This window comes from Bufo bufo, chromosome 8 (assembly GCF_905171765.1).
Source record: "Bufo bufo chromosome 8, aBufBuf1.1, whole genome shotgun sequence".
In the NCBI taxonomy this organism is placed as follows: Eukaryota; Metazoa; Chordata; class Amphibia; order Anura; family Bufonidae; genus Bufo; species Bufo bufo.
Genome location: NC_053396.1, coordinates 184485293 through 184502733, shown reverse-complemented (window position 1 = coordinate 184502733; position 17441 = coordinate 184485293). Strand labels below are relative to the sequence as shown.

Here is a 17441-nt window from a genome sequence, read left to right as displayed (position 1 = left end):
AAAATAATAATAGACACATTGGGTATCGCCGCGTCCATAACAACCTGCTATATAAAAATATAAAAAACAGCTATGACAAAACAGCCATTTTTTTGTCACCTTGCATCACAAAAAGTGTAATACCAAGCGATCAAAAAGTCTCATGTACTCCAAAATGGTACCAATGAAAACGTCACCTCATCTTGCAAAAAATGAGCCCCCACATAAGACAATCACTCAAAAAATTAAAACCAATGGCACCCGTAAACCAATCCATTAAAATCTGCGTTGCAATAGCAAAATGGCACTCCTTCTATTCTAAATCCTGCCATGAGCCCCCACTGCAGTTTACCACCACATATGGGGTGTTGACGTAGTCAGGAGAAATTGGGTAGCAAATTATGGGGTGCTTTTTCTCCTGTTACCCCTTGTGAAAATGAAAAATTTGGGGCTAAAGCAACATTTTATTGGAAGAAATTTAAACTTTGCATTTTCACAGCCAAGTGTTTCCAAATTCCATAAAACGCTTAGGGGGTCAAAGTGTTCAGTACCCCCTCTAATATATTCTTTAAGGAGTGTAGTTTCCAAAATGGGATACATTTTTGAGGGTTTCCACTGTAGGTGTAAATCAGGGTTTCTTCAAATACATAATGGTGCCTAAAAACCATTCTAGCAAAATCTGCATCCAAAATCCATATGGTTCTGCTTTCCTTCTGACTACAGGCACATGCCCATAGAGCAGTTTACCACCACATATGGGGTATTTAAGTAAACCGCAGAATCAGAGTAATGCATATAAAGTTTTCTTTTTGCTGGTAACCCTTGCTGTGTGGCAAGAAAAAATTGATTAACATAAAGAAACTATAAAAAAAAATGTGAAATTTTGAAATTTTACCTCCATTTTACTTTAATTCTCGTGGAACACCTTAAGGGTTAACAAAGTTTTTAACATCAGTTTTGAATAATTTGAGCGGTGTAGTTTCTAAAATGGGGTCATTATTGGGTGGTTTCCATTATGTAATCCCCTCAAAATCACTTTATAACTGAATTGGTGCTTAAAAAAAATGGTTTTGGAAATGTTGGTGAAAATTTAAAAATTGCTTCTAAAATTTGAAGCCTTCTAACGTCCTAAATAAAATGAAATTTAAAAATGATGCCAACATAAAGCAGACACATGTGGAATGTTGATTGATAACTATTTTATGAGGTATTACTATCTGTCTTAAAAGTAGAGAAATTCAAAGGTGAATATATTGACTCAAATTTATCATTATCATGAAGTACAATGTGTCACGAGAAAACATCTCAGAATGGCATGGATAAGTAAAAGCGTTCCAAAGTTATTACCACATAACGTGAAGCATGTCAGATTTGCAAAAATCGGCCTGGGGCTTACTGTACTAAGTGGGCTTGTGAATAAGTGGAGTTTAAATAACCGGAGTGCTGGTGCTGAGTGTGATTCTATGCGAGTGATTGCAAATAGCTGCATATAGTTTATAGCAAAGGTCCTTGTGAGTTAAGTGCTTGGATTTTGGTCCTGACTAGTGTTGAGCGAGCATACTCGGCCGAATACCTGTTCGGCTCGAGCATCGCTATGCTCGTCACATGGCGGTACTCGGCCGAGTACCACATGTGCTCGAGCGCCATGCTCGAGTCCCCTCGCTGCACGTTTCACGGCTGCTAAGCAGCCAATAAACCTGCAGGTAAGTACTGCCATCACTATAATGCCAGTAGCCATGTTGGCTACTGGCATTACAGTGATTAGCTGGCCGGAACACGTCATTGGGTGCTATATAGCACCCGATGACGCGGGTTCGGCTCATTGTGAGTCAGGGAGAGCTGCGCTTAGGAAGGGACAGAAAGTGTAGGGAGTGTGATCGCAATATATTCAACAGAAAAACGTTTGAGAGACCCAAAAGTCCTTTTAAGGACTATTGTGTGTGGTGGCAGCAATTTAATCTTGCAAAGTAGTCTTTGATTTTTTTTCCCATACTTTGCTATTCTTTTTCTATAGAGGGTGTCTGCGGTGACTTGTGACATCTGTGCTGCAATACCTTCTGTGTGTCAGGGACAGATATTGGGAAAAATATTACTGACAACAAATCTATATTTTTTTCCCATAATTAGGGTTGAGCGAACCCGAACTGTAAAGTTCGGGTTCGTACCGAACTTTAGGATTTTTGGACCCTGGACCCGAACCCGAACATTTCAGTAAAAGTTTGGGTCGGTGTTCGGCACTTTCTTGGCGCTTTTTGAAAGGCTGCTGAGCAGCCAATCAACAAGCGGTTAACTGTCTGACCTTAGAAGTGATCACAGCCATGCCTACTAATGGCATGGCTGTGATTGGCCAGTGTAGCATGAGACCCAGCTCTATATAAGCTGGAGTCACATAGCGCTGCACATCACTCTGCTGTGCTTAGTGTAGGGAGAGGATGCTGCTGGTGATTTCAAGGAGAGAATAGGAGAGAGTCTTTGCTCAAAATCTGAATCTAACTCAGCGATCTACATACATTTCGTTTTGTGGGTGCAGGGCACAATTTTTTTTTCCTGCCCTGAGCCCATTGACCGAAAAAAAAAAACTTTGATAAGTCAGTTAGGTGGGCGGCGGCGGCCATTTTATGCAAGCTCAGTGCACCAGCACTGCATCTGAGCTTTTGGGACATTGAAAATCCAATTTTTTTGGCAATATACAACTTCTGGATTAGTCAGTGTGCAATTTAAGCTAGAAAGACAGCCATCATTTTCTGGGGTTTTAAAACACACTTTTTTGCCAAAAAACACTATTTTCCTGATCTGCAAGTGTTAAATTCAAGTTTAATATATATAGCTTTCATATTCTGTTACGAAAAAAACACTTCTGCTTTGGCCCAAAACAGATTTGGTTTGAACCAAACATTTTTGAAAAATTCTGCAAACTTGAACAGAACCCCATCTGGTTCGCTCATCTCTAATATGCAGTAATACAAAAACTGTCTAGGAACATTACATTTATCAACATTAAATTATCTGCCATGTTCTTGCCCATCCCAGGAGATTCAGGATGGCAGATCCAGGTCCTGTTGTGGAATAATGGGTTGAATCCCTGAACACGGTTGTGAATAGAGTTGAGTAAATCAATTCTAAACAAAAAATGTGTATCTGAGAGAGAGAGAAATATTTTTTCTTTTAAAGTGAGAAACAAGAAGGAAAAAAAATATGAGCCCTAGGATACTTCAGGGTGTCATACTCAGACCAGCACTGAGTCCCTCTAAATGAACATGCAATCTGCTGCTCCGTTCATCTCTATGGGACTTCCAGAATTAGCTAAGCTCAGTACTCAGTACTCAGCTGTTTCCTTAAATCCCTTTGAGGTGAATGGAGTCCCTCAACCTGCTGCTCTGTTCATTTCTGGGGGCTCCAAAATGTTCCAAGGTTCTCATGATTAGAAGGTGTAGGACTTCCACTGATGTAATCCTTATCTCCTATCCTGTGGATAGGAGGTAACCTGTAACAACAGGAACACCCCATTAAGTCTTCATGTTAGATCTATCCTTGTCAAAGAGCTAGTTTCTATTTTGAATGAAACATGAGAAATAGACTAAAGAATAAAATTAATAACCAATTGTCCTTGGGGACCTGTAAGTCTCCAAAAATCTTCTAAGATCAGCTAAGTTCCGTTTCAGTCCAGTGATAGATGATGAATCTAAGAGAGAACCTGATGTGAAGTTGAAATCTCCTCCCATTATAAGCATCCTTGAAATTGGTATTTTAAGACTTTGGAGTAAAGGAGATAGCCAAGTTAATCGATCTTGATTGGAAGCATAGAGGCTAATAAACTTAACTGGTGTTTTAGTTAATCTAGGAGTAGACATCGGCCTTCAGCATCTGTAAAAGTGTCAATGTGCGTAATAGGAAAATCCGTTCATATCACAGTATTGACCCCTTTGAAGCAGAAACAGGTTGACAACTATGCTATCATGTAGGATTGAGTATGAGAAATTTGGTAACTTGTGTCTCCTGAAATGAGCAGGATGTTCTTAGCAATGGCATAATTTGATAATATTTTGCTGAGGAATGTATGCTTTAACATTGAAGGAAACCATCTTTATAGAATAAGCAATTTTTTGTGATATCATATTGTATATGAAGTCATAATCTAGGTGTAGAGTGTGAAAGGGTAATTAAACCAATACATGCAAACTACCTGTAGATAGTGCAAGCTGTACAAAGTTAAAGTGTATCGTTGATCAAAGCGAGCTTCGGATGCTACATTCGAAGTCACTTAGTTCAAAACTTGGGTTTAATGCTGTACAGAGATCAATTTCTGTACAGCATTAAAATGTACGTCCTCCGATGTGTCGAAGTCAGTTATTTGCAAAGTCATGCAAGACTTCATTGAATAGCTTCAGTAGTTGATTTTTAAAGTGGAAAACCACTTTAAAACTTGGAACTGAACTTGACTTTGGTTCTGAGGTACTAGTTGGAACTGAAACCGAGTTTGGTTCCAAGTTTTAAAAATCAAATACCAAAGTTATTCAACAAAGTCTCATGCGACTGCAAATAACTGACTTTGACTCATTGGAGCCAGTACATTTTAATGCTGTACGGAGACGGATTTGCAGACCACAAAACGAATATGGTCATGTGCGTGAGCCCTATTAGGAGTGGTTCACACGGCAGATTTTACTAGTGAATTTTGGTGCCGAAGGGACTGAAATTTTGCTTAAAACCTATCGGCAGTCTCATCCTTTCTACTTCCCATTCATTTCAAAAGCTCAAAGCATGGGCAGCACTGAGAAGCGACATGGCTCCTCTTGGCGCGGCTGCGACTATTGGCCACTGCTCTGTGATCCCCATTGCTACCTCTTATTGAAATTAATAGAAAGAAGAAAGGATGCAGAAGCTGGAGGTAGTGTTCCCCAAAATTCCATCCACAGTGCCATCCATAGTGCAACCCACAGTGCCATCTTCAGTGCCCCAAAATGTCACCCATTCTGCACCCTACAGTACCTTCCACAGTGCTATCCAGAGTGCATCCCACAGTGCCATCCTTAGTGCATCCCATGGTGCCATCCATAGTGCCCCACAGTGCCATCTGCAATGACTTCCAAAATGCGCCCCACAGTGCCATCTTCAGTGCTCCAAAGTGCAATCCATAGATCGCCCCATAGTGCCATTCACAGTGCTCTCCATAGTTTGCCCAACAATATCATCGACTACATTGCCATACACAGTATACCCCACAATCCCATTCACAGTGTCTCAAAGTGCACCCCACAGTACCTTCCATAGTATGCCCAACAGTGCCATCCATAATGCCCCACAATGCCATCCACAGTGTCATACAGTGTGCTCCACAATGCCATCTACAGTGCTATCCATAGTGCTATCCATAGTGCACCCCACAGTGCCATCTACAGTGCCTCACAATGCCATCCTTAGTGCATCTCACTGTACTTTCCATAGTGACCACAGTGCCATCCACAGTGGCTTTCATCAAGTGCCCCACAGTGTCATCCATAGTGCCCTAGAGTGCTTTCCATTGTGCACCCCACAGTGTCATACAGTATGGTGTGCCCCACAATGCCATCCACACTGCCCCACAGTGCCATCCACAGTGCCCCATGGTGCCATCCAAGCAACCATCCACAGTGCCATACATAGTGTTCCCCACAGTGCCATCCACATTGCCATCCACATTGCCATCCATAATGCCCCTAGAATGCCATCCACAGTGCCTTCCATCGTGTGCCTTACAGTGCCATGCACAGTGCCATACATAAAATTGTTCTTTTTCACAATCAGTGCAAAAAAGTTTTCCTTTTCCCCTCTTCTCACAATTGGCTTAAAATTCATCTATGTTGACCAATTAGTTCATGATAGAATATATTAATCCTTTTTGTGTCAATTTGTTTTGCTTACCTCCCTTCTAGCTGAGTGAAAAGTATGGACCGGTATACACTATCCACATGGGCATGGATCCTGTCGTGGTATTGTGCAGCTGTGATGCAGTGAGGGAAGCTCTCATTGACAATGCGGAGGAATTTGGTGCCAGAGGGCATTTTCCAATTCTGGAGAAGTTTAGTTCTGGAGGTCATGGTAAGGTTGGATATGCTTATATCAACACTGCATAATTTAGAGTCATATAAAAAGGTTGTTCAATGTATTTTAAAAGACCCCAAATACATTAAAATAATAAAAGATTGCATCCTCACCACTTAGTATCCAGCTATAACCAGCACAGTCGCTCAGGTCCTCACCTCTAGTTTGTATTTACAATGCATCAGCAGTGATGTTTTCGCATTTTGCACATGACCACTGCAGCCAATGACTGGCCTCAGTGGTATATGGCACAAATTCATGGATGCCAATGATTGGCTGCAGCAGTTGCGTGCCATATATAGCTACAGAAGGGAGGAGAGAGAGTACTAGAGTGGCAGTGTTGGCAATGGAGAAAGTATTAATTGGTGAGTATATTATCTTTTAATATTTTGTAGTACATTTTTAGTAGCTACTGTCTCTAATAGGCTAAAACTTATGTAATCTGTGTATTTATTCCAGGTCCTCCTACACTGTGCATGCATAATATTGCTATGAAACTGTTATGTCCCTGTAATATGTTTAGTTTACCTGCAGGTGGCAGTGGATATAACAGAGAGATCTTTAGATAGAATGGAACTCACCATTTCATTCTCCCCCCTGTTGGGCAGAGGTGGGTTAGTCTTGCTTCCTACCAAGGAAAAGGCTGCAGGAAGTTCTAGGTTAGTTGTTCTAGGCTAGCGTTGGAAGCAGATGTGTAAAGATAGAGCAGTGAGGGGGAAGGGGGCATCAGGCAACCTCCTGCAACAGGGGTTTCTCCAGGAAAGCAGCTCATAGAGCACCAGGACTCCTTTCAGATTCAGAGACAGAGTATGTGAGGGGGTCAACAGCCAAACACACCCCACTCCAAAGGTACCAGAACAGTCATAAAGGCCAGCTGCTAGACTAAAGCCAAGTTTAGCACAGCAGAGGGAGATAAAGCAGAATATTTAAGTTTGCCTGCCAGTTTATGCCAAAACCTGCTGGAACCAAGAGAAAGATCACTTTTTGTACCGATGCAAGTTGATTCAAGTAAAACTATTGAACTTTATAAAGCCTGGACTCTACTTATTCTCCATCTCCACCATTACTTTCCCCTTTATTGCTTCGGAGCCAAACCCTGGGGAGCAACGGTATCCAGGTAGGAGCACCGTGACACACACAGAGACTATTACGGCTGCACCACTCCACTCGGCATTCCTATAGACTTGGGACACAATCGGCCCTGGAGGCCAGCACGTTGCACACTTGTGGGCTTTCAAGGACTTTTGAAATGTCAGACAACCCCTTTAATTAACTTCTGTAACTTGTCAATTCATAATACAGAAAGGTGAAATAAAATGTGCAACAAACTTGCCATTTCAACCTATCTCATTCAGGGTGGCCACCTGAGGATAGAAGGAAAAGAAAATAAGCCAATAAGTTATTCAGCACAATTGCCGATAAACTCATATCCCACATTCCGTATAGATGAGGGACTTCAGCAACTATAACTTCACAGTTACAACCCCACACCAATTTTGAGCTCCTATCAAATTTTATGTTTACTTTGCCCATTGGACCACAGTGGGCATCAGCTCTACTAGAAAAATTGCCAATGGACTGGTCAGATCATGAGACTGGGTAGTAGTGGCCATAGCAAACACCCATCCTGCTGCTATGGGCAAGCAAGCACCACTGTAGGTAGCATGTTGCATTTTTAATTTTGATCCGGGCCACATTTTGTACCACTATCTCCACTCAAGACCAGAGACCTGACTACCCTATAATGCCCACCAGTTAACAATAGAAACATCACACAATGTTGAAAGGCATAGTACCTGTTAACCACAACATGAATATCCAGTTAGGGTCACTGATGCAAAAAGCAGCTCAAGCGCACAGCTGCTAAGGGTCATTTTGCGCACACTGTTGTGTAAGTGGTGCTGGTCAATGCTCTAATTGGGATCATCCCCTTATATACAGCTTTAGCCTGTCTCTTTGGCTTCTACTTGTGAATGGTTTCTCCTTGTCAGTGCTTATAAGCAGTTGAAATGTAAGTGCAGTGTGAAGCTATAGCTCATATGATACACTGGAGATTCTACACAGAGGACACACGCAGATAGTATAGCCAGTTAATGTGAGTCGGGTGAGGTTGCAGCTAATCATTGCAGGGCATCATCTACTATATCAGTGCTCTCTTAAAAATAAATGATATTAACAGCGCTATATACATAGAGACATACAGAGTAAAAAGGGTAAAGCAGGGATCCAAGAGCTCCTGGGAGGTATAGACAGATGATGTTGTAAATCTGTAGTTCACAGGAAGTTAGCCACAAAGGAGAGACCGACATCCTGCATGAAGCATGCTTCAGATGGGTAGTAAGACTAAGATAAAAGACATAGCTGTTCATAAGGGCCCATTTGGACAAACGTAATGGCCCTGTGCCAGTGCTGCGGACTGCAAATTGTGGTCCACAATGCATGGGCACCGGCCGTGTGCAATCCGTGCTGCAGATGCAGACCTATTGACTTGTTTCCCCTATCCACAAAATACGAGAAAAGTTAGGACATGTCGCTGAGGCATGGACCCAAAAGCCTGTGGAGTGTTTCCGTGGCCTTCCCATCCGTGCCTCCGTTCTGCAAAAGATAAGATATGTCTCTTACGGTCTTATGAATGAGACCTAAAGCCAAGGGTTCAAAATGTATAGCTGCAGCCAAACGGGGGAAAAGGAAATTATTCTGCTAGAATATTACTGGTGGTGAGTTAGGATTATATATCCAAAACCTGGTACAATGATTGATAGGCAGAGGTGCTGATTATGCTACAGAATACTTGTAATGCCTCATGCCTCAGTGTTTTGGTCAGTGATTTCCATCTGTGATTTTGAGCCAAAACCAGGTGCGGCTCTAAACACAGAACAGGTACAGATTTTTCCCTTAGACCTTATGTCTGTAGAAACTCCAATCCTGGTTTTGGCTCACAATCACTGATGGAAATCACTGACCAAAACACTGATGTGTGAATGAGGCTTAATGGGAAAATTTATTTTATTGTTTCCATTAGCTCTTGCTATTGTGAAGGGTACTCTTTCCACTCATTCTACATATTTTTTCAGGGGTAGTGGGCAGTAATGGAGAGCGCTGGAAACAGCTACGCCGCTTCTCTCTGATGACATTAAGAAACTTTGGTATGGGTAAAAGAAGCATTGAACAGAGAATTCAAGAAGAGGTCCAGTTCCTTACAGAAGAAATGAGAAAGAGCAATGGTGAGAACTAAAGGGAAATAATGTCATTAGACAAGATATTCTCTAAGACTTTTTATCTCCGTAGATTTTATTGACATTAATGTAATAGTTGGTCATATAATAGCTGAAAATCAAGAGAGAAAGATTTTCTAAATTCACAGGAATTTTTGTATTTCATCTGACCAGCCGCATAAAAATTAAAGGAAACAGATTAAAGGAAAGCTGTCAGGTCCCTTATGCTGCCCTCTCACATTGTAGCTGATGTCAGTGGTCTGTTACTTATGTGAAAGTGTGGCATGCTTTCTCAGAACTTGTACATATCATGTGGCCAGTTTCAGCAATAATGATACTTATGAGATGTGGTCTCCTCTGCCATCTCTCTGCTGATTGACAGGCTTCTCTCTATGCACAGCAACAGAGAAACCCATTAAGCAGAGGGGAGGGAACCTACATCTCATGTATGTCATCGTACTCCTCGCTCCATGCACTGCAGAATGTAACATGTATGTTCTGAAAACCCACACGTCCACATAAATAACTGACTGCTAATAACAGCATAAGGAATCTGAGGTTTCCTTTAACCACTTGCCTACCTCTTCAGGACTTTATAGGTCATGGCTAGAGTTGAGCAAACACGAACTGTAAAGTTCGGGTTCGTATCGAACTTTAGGTTTTTCGGCACCCGGACCCAAACCCGAACATTTACGTAAAAGTTCGGGTTCGGTGTTCGGCGACTTTTATGGCGCTTTTTGAAAGGCTGCAAAGCAGCCAATCAACAAGCGTCATACTACTTGCCCCAAAAGGCCATCACAGCCATGCCTACTATTGGCATGGCTGTGATTGGCTAACTGCAGTATGTGACCCAGCCTCTATTTAAGCTGGAGTCACTTAGCGCCGCCCGTCACTCTGCTCGGATTAGTGTAGGGAGAGGCTGCAGCTGCTGTGAGGGAGAGATCAGGGAGCGATCTTATCAAGAACTGGTTTATGTACTCAGCGATCTACAGAAAAAGAGTTTTGTGGGTGCAGTGCACAATTTTTTTAAGCCTGCCCTGAGCCAACTACTGCTGAAAACAAACTTTTTTTTCTTCATTTCATCAATATCAATACCTGATCGGCAGCCATTTTATGCAACGATAGTGCGCCAGCATAGGCTATCTGCAAGTCCAGAAATACAGCTTTGGCAAACTGGGGTGAAAAAACCCTCTAATATACTGCACATCTGTGATTACACGTGCATAAGTGACTGTCACATTTAGGACAGAAATACAGCTTTTTGGTTACTGGGGTGAAAAAAGCCTCTAATATACTGCACATGGTTACTGGGGTGAAAAAATGTTTCCTGATGAGGACATGGGAATACCACCTCAGCACATCTCTGATAAAGACAAAACACAGGTGCCAACTGCTGCGTCTTTCTGCAGTGTGCAGACCGAAAAGGAGGTCAGGGAGGAAGACTGGGTGGAAGACGATGCAGGGGACGATAAGGTCCTAGACCCCACATGGAATGAAGGTCGTGCCACTGACTTTCAGAGTTCGGAGGAAGAGGCAGTGGTGAGACCGAGCCAACAGCGTAGCAAAAGCGGGAGCAGGGTGCAAAAGCAGAGCAGCCATCGCCAAAACAGTTCGCCTGCTACTGGCCACCGTCACCAGGGACCGAGCACACCAAAGGCAGCTTCAAGGAGTTCCCTGGCATGGCACTTCTTCACACAATGTGCTGATGACAAGACCCGAGTGGTTTGCACGCTGTGCCATCAGAGCCTGAAGCGAGGCTCTAAAAATGGCTGGGTTGTTATGGAAACCTGGAGTAAAACTGTGTATGTGGAGGCTGGAGGATCTGCAAGCTTCTATTGGCTGATCAGGGTCATGTGACCAAGCTTCTATTGGCTAATGCATTTTTTGGGAATATCTCAGGAACGGTACATCCTAGAGAGCTGAGACCTGGTCTAAAACCTTCCCGGACACCTGATGTACCTGTGTGCCAAATTTCGTGATTGTAAATGTGACGGTAAGGATTCCTTTAGCGGACATACATACATACACACATATACTCAGCTTTATATAATATATATATATATATATATATATATATATTTTTTTTTTTATTACACATTTATTTTGTGCCATACAATCTTTATTTCTGAAATGTTTTTACCAGGAATTGAAATCCCAACCTTGTACATTAGAGGCACGTATGTTAACCCCTACACTATAGAGCTACATGTTAACCTGCACAAAAATATAAAATAAGTCTTCTGCTGAATAGGAATACTCACTACATCAGAAACTACTATGAGTTTTTTCTGACTTTATAGCTGAGTGGATAAGGTCCTTGCCTCTAATGTACAACATTGAGAGTTCAAATCCTGGCAGAAATGTTTCAGAAATTAGATTTAAATACACTGGGGTGTCCCCAAGCACTGACTCTATATATGGATATAGCTATATATGGAGTCAGAGCAGGGACTCCTAAGCCGATCTAGAGTCCTGACACCCTCCTCTCTTCAGACCAGGGGGTGCATGGGGTTCTTCCATTGTGCTCTGTAGAACACTCGAGCATTGCAAAGTGTTCTACTTGAGCACACAAGCACTTTAGTGCTCACCAAACACTAAATATTAGACTTTTTGGGGCCAGGTGACCAAAAATGTATTTTTTTTTATTTTATGGAATTCACCTGAGGGGGTAGATCATGTGATATTTTCATAGAGCAGGTTGTTACAGGCACAGTGATACCTAATAAGTATTGTTTTTGTTAAGTTTTACAAAGTAATAGCCTTTTTTGAAAAGAAAAACTCGTGTTTTTGTGTTGATATTTTCCAAAAGCCATGTTTTTTTTTTTTTCTGCCGATCATCTTTTGTAGGGATTTTTTTTGCGGGATGAGGTGACGGTTTGATTGGTAGCATTTTGTGGTGCATATTATTTTTTGATCGCTTGGTATTAACACTTTTTGTGAGAACAAAAAACATCTGTTTTGTCACAGTTTTTATTTTTTACAGATTTACATGATTAAGTGGATCATGTTATATTTTTATAGAATCAGTCATTATGGATGTGGTGATACAGCATGGGCTGCAGAGGCCTGTGATACTGATCGGATGAGCGCAGCTTCTGCACCCGCCCGATCAGCCTGACGTACCTGTACATTGCTGGGACTCAAGTCTCGTCTTGCAGCGCAGTACAGGCGCTTTTAAAAGTTATAGTAAAAAAAAGTATATACAGCAGTGTACTGATATGTGAGGTATGGGGTATAATAGATGCAATGTGTGTGTGTGTGTGTATATATATATATATATATATATACACTGTATATATTATACATATATATGTATAAAGTATATATAGTAGTGTACTGATATGTGAGGTATACATTACACCTCATATCTCACATATTAGTACACTGCTTTATATACAACATATCTGTACATAGTATATCTAATATACCTCATACCTGCTGTGTATACTATATCTGTACACACTGCATCTATTATTATATTATATATATATATATATATATATATATATATATATATATATATATAGAGCAGTGTACTGATATGTGAGGTACAAGGTATAATAGATGCAGTGTGTACAGATATATGTGGTCAGTTATACATTATAGTTACTGTGTGAGGTATTGGGGGTTGTAGTTGTCTGCAGTACTATATATGAGCGAGATATGAGGAACTCAGTTATAATGTATAATGTGGAACTTTTGAAGTATGAGAATCAATGAGGCATCAGGTACTAGAAAATGGGAATGGGAGGCAAATAAAGACAAAGGGGGAGGGCTTCATTTTGCCATTCCATTCTAGACACATTGAAGAGCTTATCTTGAAGTTCTTCTCTATGTTGTTGGGGTTGTTGATCGACCTGTGATGATGCCATCATAGGTCCTGGCAGATACACATTTATAACCTGGGAACTATACCATTCTCTGTGCAATTCCTTCACTAGATGGTGCAGGACCTGTGCTGATGATGCCCTCACAGGTCCTGGCAGCTAAACTTTCTAATATTGGGACTATACCAATCTCTGTGTAGTGCGTCTACTAGATGAAACATCAAAGGTCCTTTATCTTTCTGCACTGAGGACAGGGACTCTGGACTGGAGCAAGACGGAAGCCTGTACTCAATGTAATTAGGGTGTTGGGCATCTTGTCCACTGTAACTTGCACTTCTTTACGAGCCTGCAGCCGCTTGGTCTGCCTCCATTGGAGGTACACCACTTGCTGGAGATATCTTCTGGAGGTAGCAAAATTAGCACCTTGATTCATGTGTGGTGGGAGTAAAGGGATGTCTTCTCCTGCAAGCTCTGTGGCCTTCTCTTAGCTCTTATCTCATGACAGGCCAGCCTTTGGATCCAACATTCTATTTTTCCAAAGCTGTTTCAAATGTCATCTGTTCAGTGGTATTTGGAGATCGATTTGACTATGCGGACAAAGAGTTTCTGAAACTTCTGAGCTTCATGAATGAAATCTTTAGAGGAGCTAGCTCTGTTTGGGGACAGGTAAGAAACATTTCTTTTTTTGCAGTCCAAAAATATATTGATATCAAGTGTTAGGCTACTTTCACACTGGCGTTTCTGAGTCCGCTTGTGAGAGCCATTTCAGGGCTCTCACAAGCGGCCCAAAATGGATCAGTTTAGCCCCAATGCATTCTGAATGGATAAGGATCCGTTCAGAATGCATCAGTTTGCTTCCGTTCAGCCTCCATTCTGCTCTTGAGGCGGACACCAAAACGCTGCTTGCAGCGTTTTGATGTCCGCCTGACGATGCAGAGCCAAACGGATCCGTCCTGACTTACAATGTAAGTCAATGGGGACGGATCCGTTTTCACTAACACTATATGGTGCAATTGAAAATGGATCCGCCTCCCATTGACTTTCAATGTAAGTCAAAACGGATCCGTTTGCATTATCATGAACAAAAAATAAATAAATATATATATATTTTTTTTTGTTCATGGTAATGCAAACAGATCAGTTCTGAACGGATACAATCGTTTGCATTATAGGTGCGGATCCGTCTGTGCAGATACCAGACGGATCCGCACCTAATGCAGGTGTGAAAGTAGCCTTAGATATCTATGTGCTATAACTTTGCTACATTAATTTTTTCCAGATATACAATTTCTATCCTAAAGTTATGGGAAAGATCCCAGGGCCTCATCAAAAAATGCTTAATGCCATTGATGGTATTCAGGAAATTATTACCAAACATGTGAAAATGCATAAGGAGACTCTGGATACCAACGATCCTCGGGATTTCATTGACTGTTTCCTCATTAAGATGGAACAGGTAAGTTGTTTAATTTATATTACACAGGGGGTGCTGGTAGGGCATGTGTCCCAAGTCCTAAAAACTTTAGCAATTGAGGGAACCAACAAGCCACTTTGCCTTGACCAAGATATTTATATACATGGCTAGGCAACATAACATATACATTTTGTAGACAAAAAGTCTGGTTTCTAACACTATGGATTTACTGTATATAAGGGCCAGAATCTTTCTCCTACCTCCAGTATGCCCCTGCCTTAAATTAGTGCATCTACAATAGACAAGAGACACTGTAGGGTGTAGAGATGAGTAACGTTTAGAAAATTTTGATTCGGCAAAGTTCGCCTAGAAATTAAATTTGTTCTGAATTAATTTGTCACAAAGTGCTATAAATCATGTATACCTAGGCCGCTTTGCCTTAGGGTACAGCCACACGGAGCTGCACTGGTGGTGTATTGCGGCCATGCTGCGGTGAAGAACAGCGCGGCCAATTTGTCGGCAGCTTCCTTTCATTTAGTAATGAAGACTGCACTGTTAATGGCTGCACAACACCTTTAGGGTCCATTCACACATCCGTATGTGTTTTGCGGATCCACGAATCCGCAAAACACGGCCATCGGCAATGTGTGTTCCGCATTTTGCGGACCGCACATAACCTGTACTATAATAGAAAATGCCTAATCTTGTCCGCAATTGCGGACTAGAATAGGACATGTTCTATTTTTTTTTTGTGAACGGAATTACGGGCCCGGAAGTGCGGGTCCTCATTTCCGGATCCAGGCAGCACATCGTGTGTCCCCATAGAAATGAATGGGTCCGCAATTCCGTTCTGCAAAACGCTGAACAGTATTGCGGATGTGTAAATGGAGCCTTAATGCATTTAAACAGGGGATGTTGCTGGTATGGGGTTTTGCTGGTTGGGTTAGGGGCATAACAGGCAAATGATTGCTGTTCTGGTCTGCAGTCTCCTGCAGGATATTTGACAGTAAACACAGAACATTAATCAGCTCTGGCATACCCATTTTTCCAACCCCAGCGCTCTCCTGCCCTACAGATGGGAGCCCTTCTTCTGTCATCTGCTTTTCCTCCTTTTCCACATCATCTAATATCGAGGAGAATATGTCATCAGGAACATCCAGCTCCTCCTCTCTCTGTATCTTGCTAACTTTTCTAGGGCATGGAGTCTTTGAAGGATGATTTGAAAGAAGTACAGCCAGCAAAAGATGAGGATGGTCATCATTAAGATCTGGCTCCCCAAAGGGATGGTATTGGTTGGCGTACTGTGGTGAAATAATAAAGTCCTCCATCTTATTTTTATTTAATTACATATCTTAGCTTACTGCTGGTGTAGGAATAAGTAAATATAAGAATAAATAAATAAATCTGATGCAGAATAGGTTTCCTTTCACTCTCCCTGCACTCTCCCTCTTCAATATTCTCATCAAAGCTGTCCCCAGCACATGAGTCCTTGCCACATTTCTCTCTCACCTATGCTCAGCTCACAGGACAATGGAGGAAGCCATGCAGGATGAGGGTTTTATAGGGCTATGAAATCACAGGAGATGGCTATCTGCCGATTGGCTGGCTGCTTGGCATTATGTGTGATCTTGCACTCCCTGGCTTGTCTCCTCTACACTTAGTTTCACTTTGTAATACGTGCAGCTGCCATTTTAGGAAAAACTGATTTGTTACCATGAAGCCCGAGAAAAATCGTATTTGTTGTGAATTTAAGTTTTCCTAAACTTCTGACCGAATTCCACTTCGAATGCTTTGCTCAAGACTAGTATGGTGCAGTCAGTGAAATTTTACTTTTCTCAAATATTAAAGAGATACAGTTACTATACATATTACAGTTGTAAAAATACACAGTGATTCTTGAAAGTTTGTGAACCATTCAGAATTTTCTACGTAAATTTGACCTAAAACTACATCAGATTTTTACAGAAGTCCTAAAAGTAGATAACAAAATCAAACAAATGAGCCATGAATATTAGACCTCAATTTATTTATTGAGGAAAACAATCCAATTTCACATTGTCCTGCCTCCTCTTCACCTACCCCTGTGTTCTATGTGGATCTCGACAGGCAGTTAAACACCTTCCTACTAGTCAAGAAAAGAGACTGGGCGGAAGCCTGTTGCTTTAATAACCGGATGTAGAATTAGTGTGAAACTGAGGAACAAATAAGACTATACGTACATCCACAAATTTAAATGTACACTGCTCAAAAAAATAAAGGGAACACAAAAATAACACATCCTAGATCTGAATTAATTAAATATTCTTCTGAAATACTTTGTTCTTTACATAGTTGAATGTGCTGACAACAAAATCACACAAAAATAAAAAAATGGAAATCAAAATTTTCAACCCATGGAGGTCTGGATTTGGAGTCACACTCAAAGTTAAAGTGGAAAAACACACTACAGGCTGATCCAACTTTGATGTAATGTCCTTAAAACAAGTCAAAATGAGGCTCAGTAGTGTGTGTGGCCTCCACGTGCCTGTATGACCTCCCTACAACGCCTGTGCATGCTCCTGGTGAGGTGGCGGACGGTCTCCTTAGGGATCTCCTCCCAGACCTGGACTAAAGCATCTGCCAACTCCTGGACAGTCTGTGGTGCAACGTGACATTGGTTGATAGAGCGAGACATGATGTCCCAGATGTGCTCAATTGGATTCAGGTCTGGTCAACGGGCGGGCCAGTCCATAGCATCAATGCCTTTGTCTTGCAGGAACTGCTGACACACTCCACCCACATGAGGTCTAGCATTGTCTTGCATTAGGAGGAACCCAGGGCCAACTGCACAAGCATATGGTCTCACAAGGGGTCTGAGGATCTCATCTCGGTACCTAATGGCAGTCAGGCTACCTCTGGCGAGCACATGGAGGGCTGTGCGGCCCT

At 41.7% G+C, this 17441-nt stretch overlaps 1 protein-coding gene across 2 annotated transcripts in view; it reads left to right on the top strand.

Moving 5' to 3' along the window:
- The window catches only part of LOC121009529 (cytochrome P450 2A5-like), a 111833-nt gene that overhangs the window by 18214 nt on the left and 76178 nt on the right, over positions 1-17441 (top strand). For both annotated transcript variants that reach the window (XM_040442728.1, XM_040442729.1), the window contains exons 3-6: positions 5892-6057; positions 9135-9284; positions 13608-13768; positions 14382-14558. In XM_040442728.1, the coding sequence (XP_040298662.1) occupies positions 5892-6057; positions 9135-9284; positions 13608-13768; positions 14382-14558 (654 nt within the window). The remainder of the gene's footprint in view (positions 1-5891; positions 6058-9134; positions 9285-13607; positions 13769-14381; positions 14559-17441) is intronic.